The following is a 14,751-nucleotide window of genomic DNA, read 5'->3' on the forward strand; positions in this document are numbered from 1 at the left end:
CATTATTAAGCGCTTTCTCGTTGCTCCGCGAAAATGCCGCTGACGTTTTCATACCCATTCTCCGCTTATTTGTTTGCTTATCTTTTAAATGTATCTATTCAATTTAAACCTCAATGGTCTTTCATTTCGGTTGGACGCTGTGGCAGCATTTCGTTTACACTTTACACTCATTAGGTGCCCATTTTGTTTATGTAAGGGAATTGGAATCAGCATATTGCGCAATGCAGTACCCTCAACTAACTTCTATACAATCTTAGTGTTAACTACCTAACACTCTAAAGTCTAGGAATATAAGTAGGTATAACCTATAAAACAAATAACCTAAAGGTTTAATGTAGGTACGCCGCGTCACGTGTAGCGCCATGCAAGGCCACTTCACCGGCTTAGGCCGACAACAATGTACCTACGAAAATCCATTTCGGGCGCATCTACATTCTGTACCGCGCGAGTAGCGCGCTACGAGCGTAGGCTACGCTGCGTAGCCGATAACACGGGAAAAACCGTATACATAATACATATAGGGAAAAGCGCCTACGAACTTAGAACCCGCCTAGCGGGTCGCTGGCAGTGACTATTTTTACTAACTTGATGACTATATTTCTACTAATGTTAAAGAAAAACTGTTTTACAAATCATTTTATCGAGGAGAACCCATACCCAAATAAATAAGAAATTTAAAATCAAAAAGACTAGAGACTAATTAATTTCAACACGAACAAAGTCGCAGGCTACCTACTATGAAGACTAAATTTGAATTATTTCGCGAACCCTATGTAATTTAAACCGTGAGATGTAATCTACATCTACACGAGCACCAACATTTCAGTACAGAGCAATAATGAATGTTTTGTCTGTGGCCAGAGCCATAGACGACCGGCCTTTGTAGCGCACCTGTTATTAAAAACTTGCACTAGACGCGGGAGCAGCATTTCGACTTTCAAAATCTAACTTGTTTCGACATTTTATTTCAGTGTATCGCTTTAAATATTAATTATTGCGTTAGGTACGGGTCGCTAAAAATACCTACTTATTTTTTTTCCCATAGGTACCTAAATTATAATCGTCGTTAGTCTGTTAAGAAGGATTTTCTAAGATCATTAATTTTTCTGGTAGCACTACGGGATTTGGTAGCTGACATTGACTTACATATAGATACAACAAGAATGGGGCATGAATGGGGCCAGTACAGCGGTGTGACAACGCTACAACGCGATGGGTTGATGAGTGCGTATCACGCGCGCGATTGGTCGCAACTAGTTGCGTTAGACTGCATAATTGGCTCGAATTCGTGAGTGACACCACTGAACTAGTACCATTTTTAGTGCCCGTAAGGCCCGTTCTGCGATGTATATGTCAAGGGTAGCTGACCATCTAAAACATTCACTCTGTATCGTGCACTGCGAGTAATTTTAAATGAATATTAAATCAAATTAAATTTTTTAAGTTCAGTCGCTCTTTGCTCGGAATATTTCTTTTTCGTTATTCAAATTCGTATTTATGTTGGTAGCGGCTCCGTATATTTTAGTCGCTTTTTGGTGGCCGGCCTGGTTCGCTTTTCTGATTTTGATGGATGGTTGTGTTTATGGTTGAATATGCAGTTTCTCATTTGCTTTTTGTTTATTTTTTCAGACAGCGGTGCCGCGTGTTGCTGATGCATGCGTAAATAAACTTTGCAGGCTGGTGGCACCTGTATTTATTTAATATCTTTCGGCTGTATTTATTTTTCGCAATTTCTTTCCTATTAAAATAAACTATAACATAAAGGACCCCTATTTGACTCGAGAGTTTTCGCTCGTCAGAATGACTGTGAAGTCCTGTTAAGTGTAAATTCAAGGGGAAAATAGTAAAAGTACACACATACAATACATTAAGTACTTCAGCAGATACATTCGAAATAGTGAAGCGAATTACTGAGTCTGAATCCTTTGGTTACCAATTTTTTATTAATCCTTTTTTGTATTTTTTAGTTTTGCACTTGTTTGTATTTTTTCTTTGTTTATATGTGTGTATGGTGTGGCAAGCAAATGAATGGTTTATTTATCCATGTAATGTGCAGATACAGTACATACCCTCAGTTCAGCAGGGGAGGTAGGAACAGGTCGTGATTTTCAGTTCATTCACTTACAAATTCTTCGTGCATTACGTTTTGATTTAGGGTTTAGTTTTCTGAAATGTAGAGGAGATTTAAAAAAGGCTTTCATATACATTGAGACAATAAAATTTTATTTACAAGATATACTTTTTTAATATTTTATGATGACACTCGTGTTAAGCATGCAACATTAAAGGTCAAAAGTAATATTAAATGTAACGTTATCTATGAAAAGGGACCTTATTGTCGATGGCGCTTACGCCATTATTAACGATGCTCCGATATAAATACAATGCCGCGCGACGCTGTGCGGCTTAAGCGTGGGCAATAAGGTCCCTTTTCATAGATAATGCACCAAATGTAGAAATATATAATTTAATTTAGCCTACATTAATAACTAACCTGGTAATATACACAACTATACATAATAATCAGCTAAGTTTACCATACAGAGTCTAATAAATGTTACGCTACTAATTTCTTAATATGTTGCATTCTTTCAAAATAGTCTATCTAGATGTCTTTACTGTCGGGAGGTTTTAGCAAATTTACTACCCTTTTTAGGGTTCCGTAGCCAAATGGCAAAAAACGGAACCCTTATAGATTCGTCATGTCTGTCTGTCTGTCCGTCTGTCCGTCTGTCCGTCTGTCTGTCCGTCCGTATGTCACAGCCACTTTTCTCCGAAACTATAAGAACTATACTGTTGAAACTTGGTAAGTAGATGTATTCTGTGAACCGCATTAAGATTTTCACACAAAAATAGAAAAAAAACAATAAGTTTTTGGGGTTCCCCATACTTCGAACTGAAACTCAAAATTTTTTTTTTCATCAAACCCATACGTGTGGGGTATCTATGGATAGGTCTTCAAAAATGATATTGAGGTTTCTAATATCATTTTTTTCTAAACTGAATAGTTTGCGCGAGAGACACTTCCAAAGTGGTAAAATGTGTGTCCCCCCCCCTGTAACTTCTAAAATAAGAGAATGATAAAACTAAAAAAAATATATGATGTACATTACCATGTAAACTTCCACCGAAAATTGGTTTGAACGAGATCTAGTAAGTAGTTTTTTTTTATACGTCATAAATCGCCTAAACACGGAACCCTTCATGGGCGAGTCCGACTCGCACTTGGCCGCTTTTTTTTAAGATACAGAAGGCAAACAAGCAGACAAATTGCCTGATGAATATTTCAAGATCGTATTGGTCCAGAAATACTCTTGGAAATAGTATATACCTTTTTAAGACAGTATTCCCTATCTGCTTGACCAGTATCAAATGATTGGCCTAAAATTCCGTTCTGAACTATCCCACATTATTTCCATACAGTTTTCCAATACCGTCAATCATTATGTATCTTCATCGGGTCAGTAAACTGTGCCGTTAGTATATAAAACAACGCCGGGGCAGGCACTAGGTTCAGATACCACAGATCCTTCAACCCAGTGAGAGATATGATGCCGTACGCATGGACCAGCCAATGGCCGATCAGGATAACTAGGTTCCTGGGGTTGGCTATTGAAGAGAGGAGTAAGGCTGATGCTGATTGGTCGAGCTTGATGGAGAAGTGTGACGCGGATGTCATCATTGATATTATTATGATTATGTAGGGGAATGAACAGTCTGTAACAATTAAAATTCATTATAAAAATATAATATTACTTTTTTGTCTTTATATCCCTCTTGATCCTGACAGTGCGCGTTAACCGCATATTTAATTGGGGCGTAAGCAATAGCCCCAACATCCGAAAATCAACATACTGCAATGTCTAACAGTAGTTTGTATTGATATGAATATCAATAATTTTAAATAATATAATTCTTTCAATTTTTATCAGATTCTCTATTGGAATTTCGTCCTTATTGCACTTGGAAGCATATGCATATGCTCATATGCAAGTTTGAGAAAGTGAAGAGCGTATATGCACAGCACTTGGTATAATAATTTTACATATATGAAAACACAGATTAAAGCGCTGGTGGCCTAGCGGTAAGAGCGTGCGACTTGCAATCCGGAGGTCGCGGGTTCGAACCCCGGCTCGTACCAATGAGTTTTTCGGAACTTATGTACGAAATATCATTTGATATTTACCAGTCGCTTTTCGGTGAAGGAAAACATCGTGAGGAAACCGGACTAATCCCTAAACGGGCCTAGTTTACCCTCTGGGTTGGAAGGTCAGATGGCAGTCGCTTTCGTAAAAACTAGTGCCCACGCCAATTACTGGGATTAGTTGCCAAGCGGACCCCAGGCTCCCATGAGCCGTGGCAAAATGCCGGGACAACGCGAGGAAGATGATGATTTGAAAACACAGATTAACAACATGTAATATACTTACAAATAAGTCCAGCAGCAACAGTATGAATAAGAACCAATATGGGATAAAAGTACAGAGCACAGTATATGGCCTTCTTTCCAGGGTTCGGGGGATGGTATGCCATCAACCATGGCCTTATAGTGATTGTCATCAGTAAGCTGAAGGCGTAGATCAGCAGTATTATTGTGTACCTGAAAGTATACACATGTAACATTAGATCAATATCCATTAGATCAATAATGGGTATAAATAGAGATGCCTGCTGCCTGCACTGTGGAAACTAGTTTATACTTACTAGCAGATTGTATTATGTACGCGACAATGTAATGAACGTGAATTTTAAGACTAATTCTTACATACACATAATTTACAAAATGTCATTAAAAATTAAAAATACAACCATTAAACTTAAACGAAATCATACATCTCATTTAGCTTTGATACACAGAATGCAAATGTTTTTTAAAACTATCAAGAATTATTACAGTAAAAAATCAACATATTTTTGGGTCACTCTTTAAGACACACAACTACAGATATACTTTCTGTTAATAGCAGAAAACAAATCACTAAAGTATTAATATAAAAAATTTACTTACAACGGATAAACCGCTTCCTGTGTACAATGCAACGTCTCCTTATAGTCTGGCTGCGGGTTATGCAGCAAAGTGTACCAGTCCGACAGTGCCGTTGGAGTGCACACATGTAATGCCAAGCTGCCGGTTGGTGGCAGGACGAGCAAGGCCGCTAGTGTGCCAGAGACTACCTCAAAGAATGCTGAGAAGTGTTGAGCCAGTATGCCTTGTTTCCTGAAAAAGACATTGAAACAGTGAACTAACTTAACAAGTGTGATTCATTTGAAAAACGTATACTTAAAAAAGTATTTTTCCGGGGTGTGATTTTTATTTAGTATTCTAATTTATTTTGGGTAAAGTGATCCTTGCGAGAAGTACAGGCAGCCAGTTGCCCCCTTAGTTCTAAAGCCCCGTCTCCATATCGCGCGGCAAACCATCGAACATTGGTTCACGCGGCAGCCGCGCGCAATGGATACCGGGCTGCCGCGCGAGCCAACTTGATGCGCCCGGTATCCATTGCGGTAGCAATCAACAGAATATTATATGCCGAGCATCTTAATATTTTTTGTAATGTCTACTATAACACCAAGCTATCCTGTTATGTTTTAAAACATGATATTGGAAAGGAAGCAGCTCCAAATGGTTTTCAAAATGGCATTAGGATGTAAAATATACATACACAATCCCGAATGTCTCTACTACTTACCCTTTGCCTATCGACACCATATCAATAAAGAACCAGTGCAACACCAGGGGCAAGAGCACCATAAACCCCAAATACTGCCAATCATACAACGTCGGTACATCTGTACACGGCTCGCAGTAACTCGACGCGTTCGTACGGAAACCTCGCGGACATGCACCGCAGTCGCTCCAGGAGCCATTGTCCAACTGTGTACGGCCACAGTACAGCCCTGGGCACGATCGCACTACTGACATCTTAGTTTGTATTTCTAAACCGTAACAACTATTTTGTAAAACGATTTTATTTATGGGTATATCATTCCTAGCTCTGATATTGCGGTTATTGCTTAATAAACACCATTAATAGTTGCATTTTCAGAGATAATAATAAAATTAAAAATATTTACTGTATATGTCACTGTCAGAAGACTCAGAAGTGTCATTCTGATCGAATTTGAACGTTGTATTCAATCGTTTTAATGAATACCTCAAACAGTTCTCACATTAATATAGAAAATCACTGGCCGAAGTGGGTCAAAATAAATTGAATGTAAATTGATAACAGCCATTAAACATATTTTAAAAATAATTATTTTATTTTTCTTTGAAAACTTTTTTATGCCAGTCTCTTGAGTTATTTACATTATTATAGTTTGTCAAAGGACTGTCTCATTTCCATGCTCATTTCAAACATAGACAGAGAGAATCATACTATCTTTGTCTTACACTAGTACTAGTACCCAAAAGAAAAGGATGGGTATAGTTTGTTTTGTTCTTATTTCCTGACAATTTGGTTTGACCAACTATAATTAAGTAACCTCCATAGTGAATCTTTAACGTATTTATTTTATTTGAATGAAACAAACATTGTTGGAAAATATTTTATTATAAATATTGCAAACCACACAAATTTGATATCATAAACTAACATTTTCATTCCTAAATACATTACGGGCAATCGTGCAAAGCTAACGGTTCCAGTAAATATGAATTTCGAATTACAAGGCCTTGAATTTCCCGCCAACTTCGCGTTTTGCCCAGAATCGCAAGCGCAGACGTCTCACGGTGAATTTCAGCATCACGAAGGAAAGATAGAGGAAGAGCGCAGCTAGAGCGAGAAGGAAAGCTATGATATCCAACATGTAATAACGGATGAACGAGACGCCGACAGCCGGAGAGCGAAAATGCTTGGCTCCATTGTGACGCAACACGTACTCCGTCCACCATACAGCGTTTTCGGGCCCAGAAATCACAGGATCTTCAGTTACCTCCTTGATGTCAGTGATAGCCTTTTTGTACCTAATAAAAAAAGATCACGTTACTATTTTAACATTTGTTCAAAAAAAAGATCAGTGGGTCAGTGGGTAATAAAGCAGGTGTTAAGGAAGATTCTGGGACCCGTCATAAGAGACGATGGCAGTTGGAGGATCCGAAAGAATGCCGAAATAGAACAGCTATTAGCCGAGCCGAACATAATACATAGGTGAAACCAAAGCGCATCGTCTCGCGTTGACTTGGCCACCTCGCCCACCTCTAAAGGATGGGTGAATATCGGGCAACCAAAAGGGCCTACTTGGGTCGACCAACGGGACGCCTTCCTGTTGGTCATCCTAAATATCGTTGGGCGGACAGAGTGGAGGCAGATCTCCGTGAGCTCGACGTCGGCGAAAGCTGGCGTGATACCGCTTTGGACCGAGCAAAGTGGCGTGCTCTTGTGTTGAAAGCCAAAACTCATTTTGGGTCATCGCGCCAGCCAAGTGAGTAAGTACAGGGTAATAAAGAGGGAGCAGACAGAATACATGTAGATTTTTAATCCGCAAAATTTACCGGTGTAATTTAAAATGTACGTTTCTAGCCCTTTTTGTAGGTATAAGGAGTAATTTAACTTATCAAAGCTTATACTAACCTTTTATCGGTCGCTACAACAGACACAGTAGCTTTAACAGTTTCCTTGTCCAAGTAGTATGGGTCAAGGATTTCGCCAGCGCCAAACTTAGTGAGTTGTCTGATGAAAACTTCTCTGCCCCTGACGGTTGGGAATCCGACAACAGGCACTTTGTAGTAGACGGCTTCTTCTAATGAGCGTGGACCTCCGTGAGTGATAAACGCTTTCACGTTTGGATGAGCTAAAAAAATAACAATATATATGTCGTAGTCAGATCGTATAATCCGCCGTATTACATTACGGCTAGCCGTTTTACAAAACAGGGGCGTTTTGAAATGCGGCGGTTCGACGATTAGCCGGATTGTCATTGCGATACGTTCTTCAATAAGGCGGCCAACGTTTAGCCGCATCGTATCTGCTATTTAGATTGTAGAGTGACCAGTTCTTTCGGTCGCCTACGTAACCGGAGTTTGACAATGTTTGCAATTTAATTTATTTTTACCATGGTCCCACCGCACTACATGTGTTTCTTTTCCAAAACATTTCCTTCACAACTTAAATAGACGGAGCCCCGCAAGCGGGGCTCCTATTTCTGGGCGGTTTGCCCTTCGGGCATCTGAAGCTACCTAACGAACCTAACCTACTTACCTACCTACGCTTTTTTCCCCAAAATGTAATGTTTTCACGGACGTCTCACTAAATCAATAGGTAGGTAGGTTAGGTTCGTTAGGTAGCTTCAGATGCCCGAAGGGCAAACCACTCAGAAATAGGGTCTAGTTAAGTTGCGAAGGAAATGTTTTTTGAAAAGAAACAGTCCGACGAACTCCAGATTTGATGGACACCCCAGCGTTTTTCATAGTTTGTTGTTGTTTAGTCAGGCAGCGCCACGAGTGTTAAAAATGGGAACTAAAAACTGTCAAAGCGGCGGCTAATGACTCGCTGTATTACATTACGGCTAGCCGTGTTGAAGAACGTATGGCGCCGAATACATTCCGGCGGATTTTCATTCAGCCGCATTAAATCCGGCTAATCGTCAAACCGCTGCATTTCAAAACGCCCCTGTTTTGTAAAACGGCTAGCCGTAATGTAATACGGCGGATTATACAATCCGACTGCGACATATATACCTAATCATAAAAAAGAAAGTCAAAGATACAAGACAAATAAAAAAACTGATAAAAAGCAGACCATAACCAAACTGAATATAGGTACTAGGTAGGTACCTCTGCCCTCTGTCACTACCAATCCATTAGATTTGTCTAGAGGTCACATTATACATATGAATAAAGATATTATGCTAGTCAGCATTGCATATAGCAGTGGCATGTTTTGCGTACATGCAAAATCGATCCATATAGGTACTTGATAGGTACTATGAAGTTTTATGAGTAGGTAACTATTATGTAAATGTGTCTTACCCAAGATTTCCTGCTGAGGGAACCAGGATTCAGCAATGACATTGGTAGGTTTATTAAAAGAGGTGGTATTGCCGATTTTCCAAAGGACAGTGAATGGAAGTTCGCGGAAGGCATCAGCTAATGTCTGCAGCGTAGCTTTTGGCAGACTTTCTGATTCTTCAATCGCACCTAAGCTGAAGTAGATCACCCCTTTTGTAGCTGCATCTAGAAGGGATTTTAGATCCTGAAAAGCCATTCCACATGTTAGGTTAATACATCTAGACACTAAAACTACTAAACTATAATCGTTGTACTTACTCGTATTTCTGAATCATATTATATATATATTTTCTTCGTTTCAGGTACATACCTGAGGCAACACAAGTCCTGGTTTAATGTGCATTCGATCACCATAGATAACAGCTGGGACGGTTGGTCTGTTTCCAGCAACTATCGGATTAGCTGCAACCAGCAACAGATCAATATCGTACTCCACTTCTTGAAGATCACGCTTGAGATCAAGAAGCTTCTCAGCGGCCACATGAGATAGCGGAAGATAATGGTTGTAAAATTCGTGCTTTGTCTCAACGTGTCTGTAGAGTTCGGAGAATTTCTGCCAAATACTCAGGTTACCATTGTTAAGGGTGTTGACATCGAGGTACAGCATAGGGTGGATAGGATTTCCTTTAGCTTCATGCTGATGTAATTTTCCGCTCGATGTCGTAATGGAGATATGAGGGGCTTTATACTTCTCAGCGACCGCATACAAGAAAGGAACATCTGCTTCAGTAATAACCAAATCGAATTTGATGTTCGGGTTAATTAGAAGCGCTTGCATTTGCTTAGATTTGATTTGAGTGATGGCCAATTTGAGAGAGAGCTCATTGAACTGTCTCAACTTGGAAAAATAGTCATGAGTGCTGGTGATGAGGTGTCTGAACTCCTGCCAGTGAACCGCGGACTCCCCTCCAACGTCTAATTCAATGATCTTCTCAGAATCTGGATCCCTGAACTGTCCTGGATATGGCGTCATCAATACGATCGAGTGTCCTTTCTGAGCGAGCAAAGAAACATATCCGCGGAAGACTAAATGATCAGAAAACGATAAGGAAGAAAACAACGCGAGGATATTTGCACTTTGCACTGCGTGGCCCATGCATAGGAGCAGCAACACCCCACTTAGGCTTTTTAAAGCCATGGTAGTTTCGAGAACGCACACCTTATACGTGACCACACTGGCCGACGCTGAGACCGAAAAGAAAGACTGATTTACATTACCTTGGTGACAACAATAGAATATGTCACCTGTGTAAACATGAAAATGGGCGTAAATAAATAATACTTTTCTGACTAACCAACGTAGGTACGTTGATGATTTTATTTGAACATGTGCTTAATTTATTGCATGTTACAGATAGATATCGATCTACTTACACTTCAGGTGCACATTCAAGTTGAACTACCTATTCATAGGATTAGGAACCAACATAATACTAACCTATTATACCTATGTCTAGGTACCTACTTCCTCGCGTTATCCCGGCATTTTTGCCACAGGCCACAGCCCATGAGAGGCTAGTTTTTATTTTACGAAAGCGACTGCCGTCTGACCTTCCAACCCAGAGGGTAAAAACTAGGCCTGTTGTTTTTTGAATTGTTTACTGTGTGTAATTTGAAGGCAAGCCATATTACATTTTTTGGACTAATAGCTTTCATAAAATTGGTCAAAGATGCTAGAGCCATCCATAAATAAAGTAAAAGACATTGGAATTGTGCTTAAAAAAGGAATGATAAAATCGGCTTTAAAATGTCAGAAGTGTTTGACCAAACAAGACCAAACCAAATAATTTAATAACCAGATAAATTGATTGAGGTGTTTTATTTTTATATACTTAGGGGTTATTTTAGCGTAGCAGAACTTATTGGTTTCGGCATGTCTGCTAGAGACGCTGGCAGGGGCCGTGTCAGGAACCATTGATGCCGTAGAGCCTACAAAGAAAATTTTATTTATTTGCAAGCAAGTTAAAATGTAGATTACTCCTACAAAATTTAAAAGGACCCCAGCAAAATATGTGTACATTACTCTAAACCAAAGTCTCTAAATTCATTCAGCAACTATAGGTATTCGAAATTCATTGCTTCGGACGAGATCTTGGGGGGGAACATTCGATTTTCGGACATTTCTAGTAAGCGGCTACCGTAGCTTATTTAGCTTATGGACGTTTCAAATTCCAGTGGGTGTAAACATGGCGTGGCATTAAAATCTTTAGGTATTTTTAACACCATAATGGTCTACCAACCTCCTTAGCGGATATCCTCTTATCAGCATCGTAGTACAAACAGCACTGGATCAGGTGCACCGCGTCCGCTTCCACCGCTGGGAGCAACTCAGACCAAGGTGTGGGCGAGGAGTCTGGGAAAGTGATCTTATGGAAGTCCGGTAGCTGGGCGTGGCCTGGCCACGTTTCCTCTGTTGGTGTACCGAGGTGCTGGAGCACTATGGCCAGTTGTTCGATGTCGGATTCGCCCTGCAGAATAGGAAGATATGTTTCATGCGTCACAAACTGCTAAGAATAGGTATATATCTTGCCTCAAAACTGCGTCATTCAAATAATAGTCACACCTAAGATATTCGATTTAATTTTGGAATATAGTTATGTGATCTTGGATCTTAGTTGGGTGGTTTTACAGTACATACTTATATGTACCAACTTACAGCAAAAAGTGGTTTCTTAAGTATCATCTCTGCGGCGATGCAACCCACGGCCCACATGTCCACCTTCTCGTTATAAAATCTTGCCCCGTAGAGAAGTTCCGGGGCACGATACCACCTGCAAAATGTTTATTAATGAATAGATAGAAATCAGTACCAATATATACCATAGACATATATGTTACAGTAAAAGCCCTAGGATTTATTAGTACACCCAAAGATTTAGCAAGTTCGTCATAAGCACGATACCAGACTCCAAAAATAATATTTTCAGAGTACCTAAGTATCACACAATCTCAAAATAACGGACTGTCTGAATACCAGAGTCGTAGGTCACCATCAGAGTCGCGAAATGTCAGACTCATAGGACGTCAGAGTCGCAACGCAATAGGTATACCTATATATCAGATTAGCAGAATACCTATGGGTACCTATTTTATGGGAAATTGCCCTCTAGGTACGGTAGTACTATTAGTTATTCTGTGCTCTAGGTACACCTTCCTATCAGCTATGTGTTTGCCCATTTTGATGCTGTCAGCATCATCATAACCTCTTTGCAGACATCGGTCTGCGATCTTCCGTATACCCCCGTGGTTTATTAGTAGGTAAATTCGCTGACTTGAAATTCAGATACGTACTATTGCTGACACAAGTAACATACTATTTAAAACCTTATTAGCACGAGATAAGGTCTACCAATGTTCGTATACCTCGTAGCCACTTGGTGCGAGTAGGGCCGGCCTTCGTCAGGCCAGTAAAGGCGCGCTAGGCCGAGGTCTGCGATCTTCAGTATACCCTCGTGATTTATTAGTAAATTCGCTGGTTTAAGATCCTGAAAAATGTTTTTACATAATTAAAAATACAGAAACAAGATATCAGTAATATCAGTATGCTAAGTATCTATCTACCACCTATAATATAATGAGTATAATTTTCCGTGTGCATAAGCCCACTACTAACCTAGCGGTAAGTACCTATATAAATAGCGTACTGAGAGCTGCTTCCAAACCGACGCTCGAACCACTGCTCGTATACAGGGGGAGAATGGCATGAACGAGCCAGGTTTTTATGAACGCAGTGAACGCAGTGAGAGCGCCAATAGTCCGAGGCTGAAATGATGCCTTTCACCCGAGTTAAACACTCTACTTTTCATTTTGAATAAGAGGAAAGTAAAATGCATTTGTTTTTTTTAAAACATGACTAACAGTCATAAGTCTAAAATTGTATAGTACCTAAATCTTGAGGGTACTTTTAATTAACAATTTAGGCAAAAGTATCGTTATTTATGAAATGGGAGTTAATTTACCAGAACGGAAATTGTATAACAAATCCATTTAAACCAAAATTTCAGTTGCTTATCGTAAAAAAAAACATAAAATCGTAGGTACTTTGAACGTAAAATGCTCTAGTGCAGAAACGTATCATTTTCTGCACACCTTTTAGAACAACAATGACCCTCTTTCAAAGCATGAGAAATGAAAAAATAGTTACTACGTAGTTTTACCCTGTGCATGACGTAGTGAGCGTGCATGTACCGCGTGCCCTTGAGCAGCATCTGCGCGTAACTCTTGACGACCGGCATCGTCAGCGCAGCCTGATTGTGGTGCAGCATGTCCCACAGCCCGGAGCGCATGTATTCCAGTACTAATACCAGACTCATGCCACGCGGGAACATTTCATAGAGCTTTATTACCTGTGGGAAGTGGTTTAAAACATGATTAGGTACTTATACCAAGGGTCGGCAAACAGCGGCTACGCCGCATGCGAAACTGTGAAACATTACCTACAAATCAAATCCAAATGAACGCTACTAAATGTTTATCATTCAAAATCATCACTTTAAAGTCAATTCAACCAGCCAACACGAGGAAATAACCCAAAATTAACATCAAGTTACTTATACCACTCTTGGGAAATATAAATAACAACTTTCTCATCTATTTTCGCATCATTATCATCAGAGAATTTTAGAGCTGGTGTGGTGATGAAATTCTTAGCTCTTGAAGTATATTGTATTTACATATTTACACCGAAGCAGCTGCAACGCCTTAATCTCCCTCATCACATTAACAGGTATTCCATCCTCCAAATTTTTGATCAGGATCTTCTTCAGCGCCACCTCCCGCCCCGTAGGCAAGTGCTTCGCCTTGAACACGAGACCATGGGCGCCTTCGCCTATTCGACCCACAACGGAATAGTTTGATACGTCTTTATCCATATTTTGCGATATTCTAATATGAATTTAAAGTAATTTAGAACCGAGAATGTTTGGTTTGACGCACTGACGTATTTGTGTTTTGGTGTATGTGTTTGTTGCTATGGCAACAAAGAGGCGTTTTCAGTTCAAGTTTGTTTTGCCATAGTTGAAAGATGTTGTTATAATTATAAGTCCTCTAGATTCAACTTTATTGGTTCAGTGCAAGTTCATACATTTGCTACGAATGTGTAAATCGGGCCCAAATATCATAGAACTTTATTGTTACACCAAGAAATGTCAGAGATACAATTACAATCAATGCATCCTTCGATCAACACGGGCTAAGAATGCATCATTGGAAATATTCATTTATTAGGTTATGGGCCCAGGCAATTTACGCAAGTGTCCATTTCAATATTAAGTTTCGTTATTCCTATATTTCCTTGTAAGAAAATGTTGAATAAAAAAAGATATATAATAATAACTTAATAACCATAGAAAAAGTTCTGTCTGAGTATTATTGGACTTACCTACCATTGAGTTGACATAGATATCTAGGGACTGGCTTTACGGGTAATAATAATGACTATAATGAGGCATGACAGGGGCGAGTACAGCGGTGTGACACCGCTACAACGCGATTGGTTGGTGAGTTTGCATCACGCGCGCGATTGGTTGACGAGTTCGCATTACGCGCGCTATTGGTCGCAACTAGTTGCGTTAGACTGCACGATTGGCTGGAATTCGTGAGTAACACCGCTGAACTAGTACCATTTTTAGTGCCCCATTAGCCCGTCCTTAGATATTATACGTCAGTGTTACCTACCTATTAACCCGAACCTTGTCAAGTGTAGTAGCGGTTGATAGCGGTCTTGACTGTGCACAGGCTAT

At 39.8% G+C, this 14,751-nt stretch overlaps 3 protein-coding genes across 3 annotated transcripts; all 3 read right to left on the bottom strand.

The window, feature by feature from the left end:
• Window positions 1-3,391: 3,391 nt before the first annotated feature.
• Window positions 3,392-5,968, bottom strand: LOC134655614 (JNK1/MAPK8-associated membrane protein). The gene is made up of 4 exons (XM_063511050.1): window positions 5,691-5,968; window positions 5,009-5,218; window positions 4,431-4,600; window positions 3,392-3,717 (listed from the first exon to the last, which is right to left on the bottom strand). The coding sequence occupies exons 1-4, from the start codon at window positions 5,921-5,923 to the stop codon at window positions 3,437-3,439; spliced, it is 894 nt and encodes a 297-aa protein (XP_063367120.1). The 5' UTR covers window positions 5,924-5,968; the 3' UTR covers window positions 3,392-3,436.
• Window positions 5,969-6,633: 665 nt separating this feature from the next.
• Window positions 6,634-10,201, bottom strand: LOC134655902 (UDP-glucosyltransferase 2-like). Its single transcript, XM_063511400.1, has 4 exons — window positions 9,321-10,201; window positions 8,972-9,194; window positions 7,575-7,794; window positions 6,634-6,967 (listed from the first exon to the last, which is right to left on the bottom strand). The coding sequence occupies exons 1-4, from the start codon at window positions 10,146-10,148 to the stop codon at window positions 6,667-6,669; spliced, it is 1,572 nt and encodes a 523-aa protein (XP_063367470.1). The 5' UTR covers window positions 10,149-10,201; the 3' UTR covers window positions 6,634-6,666.
• Window positions 10,202-10,797: 596 nt separating this feature from the next.
• On the bottom strand, window positions 10,798-13,948 carry LOC134655608 (cyclin-dependent kinase 20-like). The gene is made up of 6 exons (XM_063511042.1): window positions 13,684-13,948; window positions 13,168-13,356; window positions 12,374-12,495; window positions 11,667-11,781; window positions 11,251-11,478; window positions 10,798-10,939 (listed from the first exon to the last, which is right to left on the bottom strand). Exons 1-6 carry the CDS (start codon window positions 13,879-13,881, stop codon window positions 10,850-10,852), a joined length of 942 nt encoding a protein of 313 aa, XP_063367112.1. The 5' UTR covers window positions 13,882-13,948; the 3' UTR covers window positions 10,798-10,849.
• Between the last annotated feature and the right edge of the window lie 803 nt (window positions 13,949-14,751).

Source organism: Cydia amplana, chromosome 17, assembly GCF_948474715.1.
Source record: "Cydia amplana chromosome 17, ilCydAmpl1.1, whole genome shotgun sequence".
Classification (NCBI taxonomy): domain Eukaryota; kingdom Metazoa; phylum Arthropoda; class Insecta; order Lepidoptera; family Tortricidae; genus Cydia; species Cydia amplana.

What these genes read in the sequence shown, in the direction of transcription:
- LOC134655614 (XM_063511050.1), bottom strand. Translation starts at nt 5,923, where the DNA reads ATGTCAGTAGTGCGATCGTGCCCAGGGCTGTACTGTGGCCGTACACAG. An exon ending in ATGGTGTCGATAGGCAAAGG is followed by an intron (nt 5,219 to 5,690) that starts GTAAGTAGTAGA and finishes TGTCTTTTTCAG; the next exon opens with GAAACAAGGCATACTGGCTC. An exon ending in TGTTGCTGCTGGACTTATTT is followed by an intron (nt 3,718 to 4,430) that starts GTAAGTATATTA and finishes TAATTGTTACAG; the next exon opens with ACTGTTCATTCCCCTACATA.
- LOC134655902 (XM_063511400.1), bottom strand. Translation starts at nt 10,148, where the DNA reads ATGGCTTTAAAAAGCCTAAGTGGGGTGTTGCTGCTCCTATGCATGGGC. An exon ending in CAGGACTTGTGTTGCCTCAG is followed by an intron (nt 9,195 to 9,320) that starts GTATGTACCTGA and finishes ATGGCTTTTCAG; the next exon opens with GATCTAAAATCCCTTCTAGA. An exon ending in CCCTCAGCAGGAAATCTTGG is followed by an intron (nt 7,795 to 8,971) that starts GTAAGACACATT and finishes TTATTTTTTTAG; the next exon opens with CTCATCCAAACGTGAAAGCG.
- LOC134655608 (XM_063511042.1), bottom strand. Translation starts at nt 13,881, where the DNA reads ATGGATAAAGACGTATCAAACTATTCCGTTGTGGGTCGAATAGGCGAA. An exon ending in CTCACTACGTCATGCACAGG is followed by an intron (nt 12,496 to 13,167) that starts GTAAAACTACGT and finishes AACATTTTTCAG; the next exon opens with GATCTTAAACCAGCGAATTT. An exon ending in TTAAGAAACCACTTTTTGCT is followed by an intron (nt 11,479 to 11,666) that starts GTAAGTTGGTAC and finishes CCTATTCTGCAG; the next exon opens with GGCGAATCCGACATCGAACA.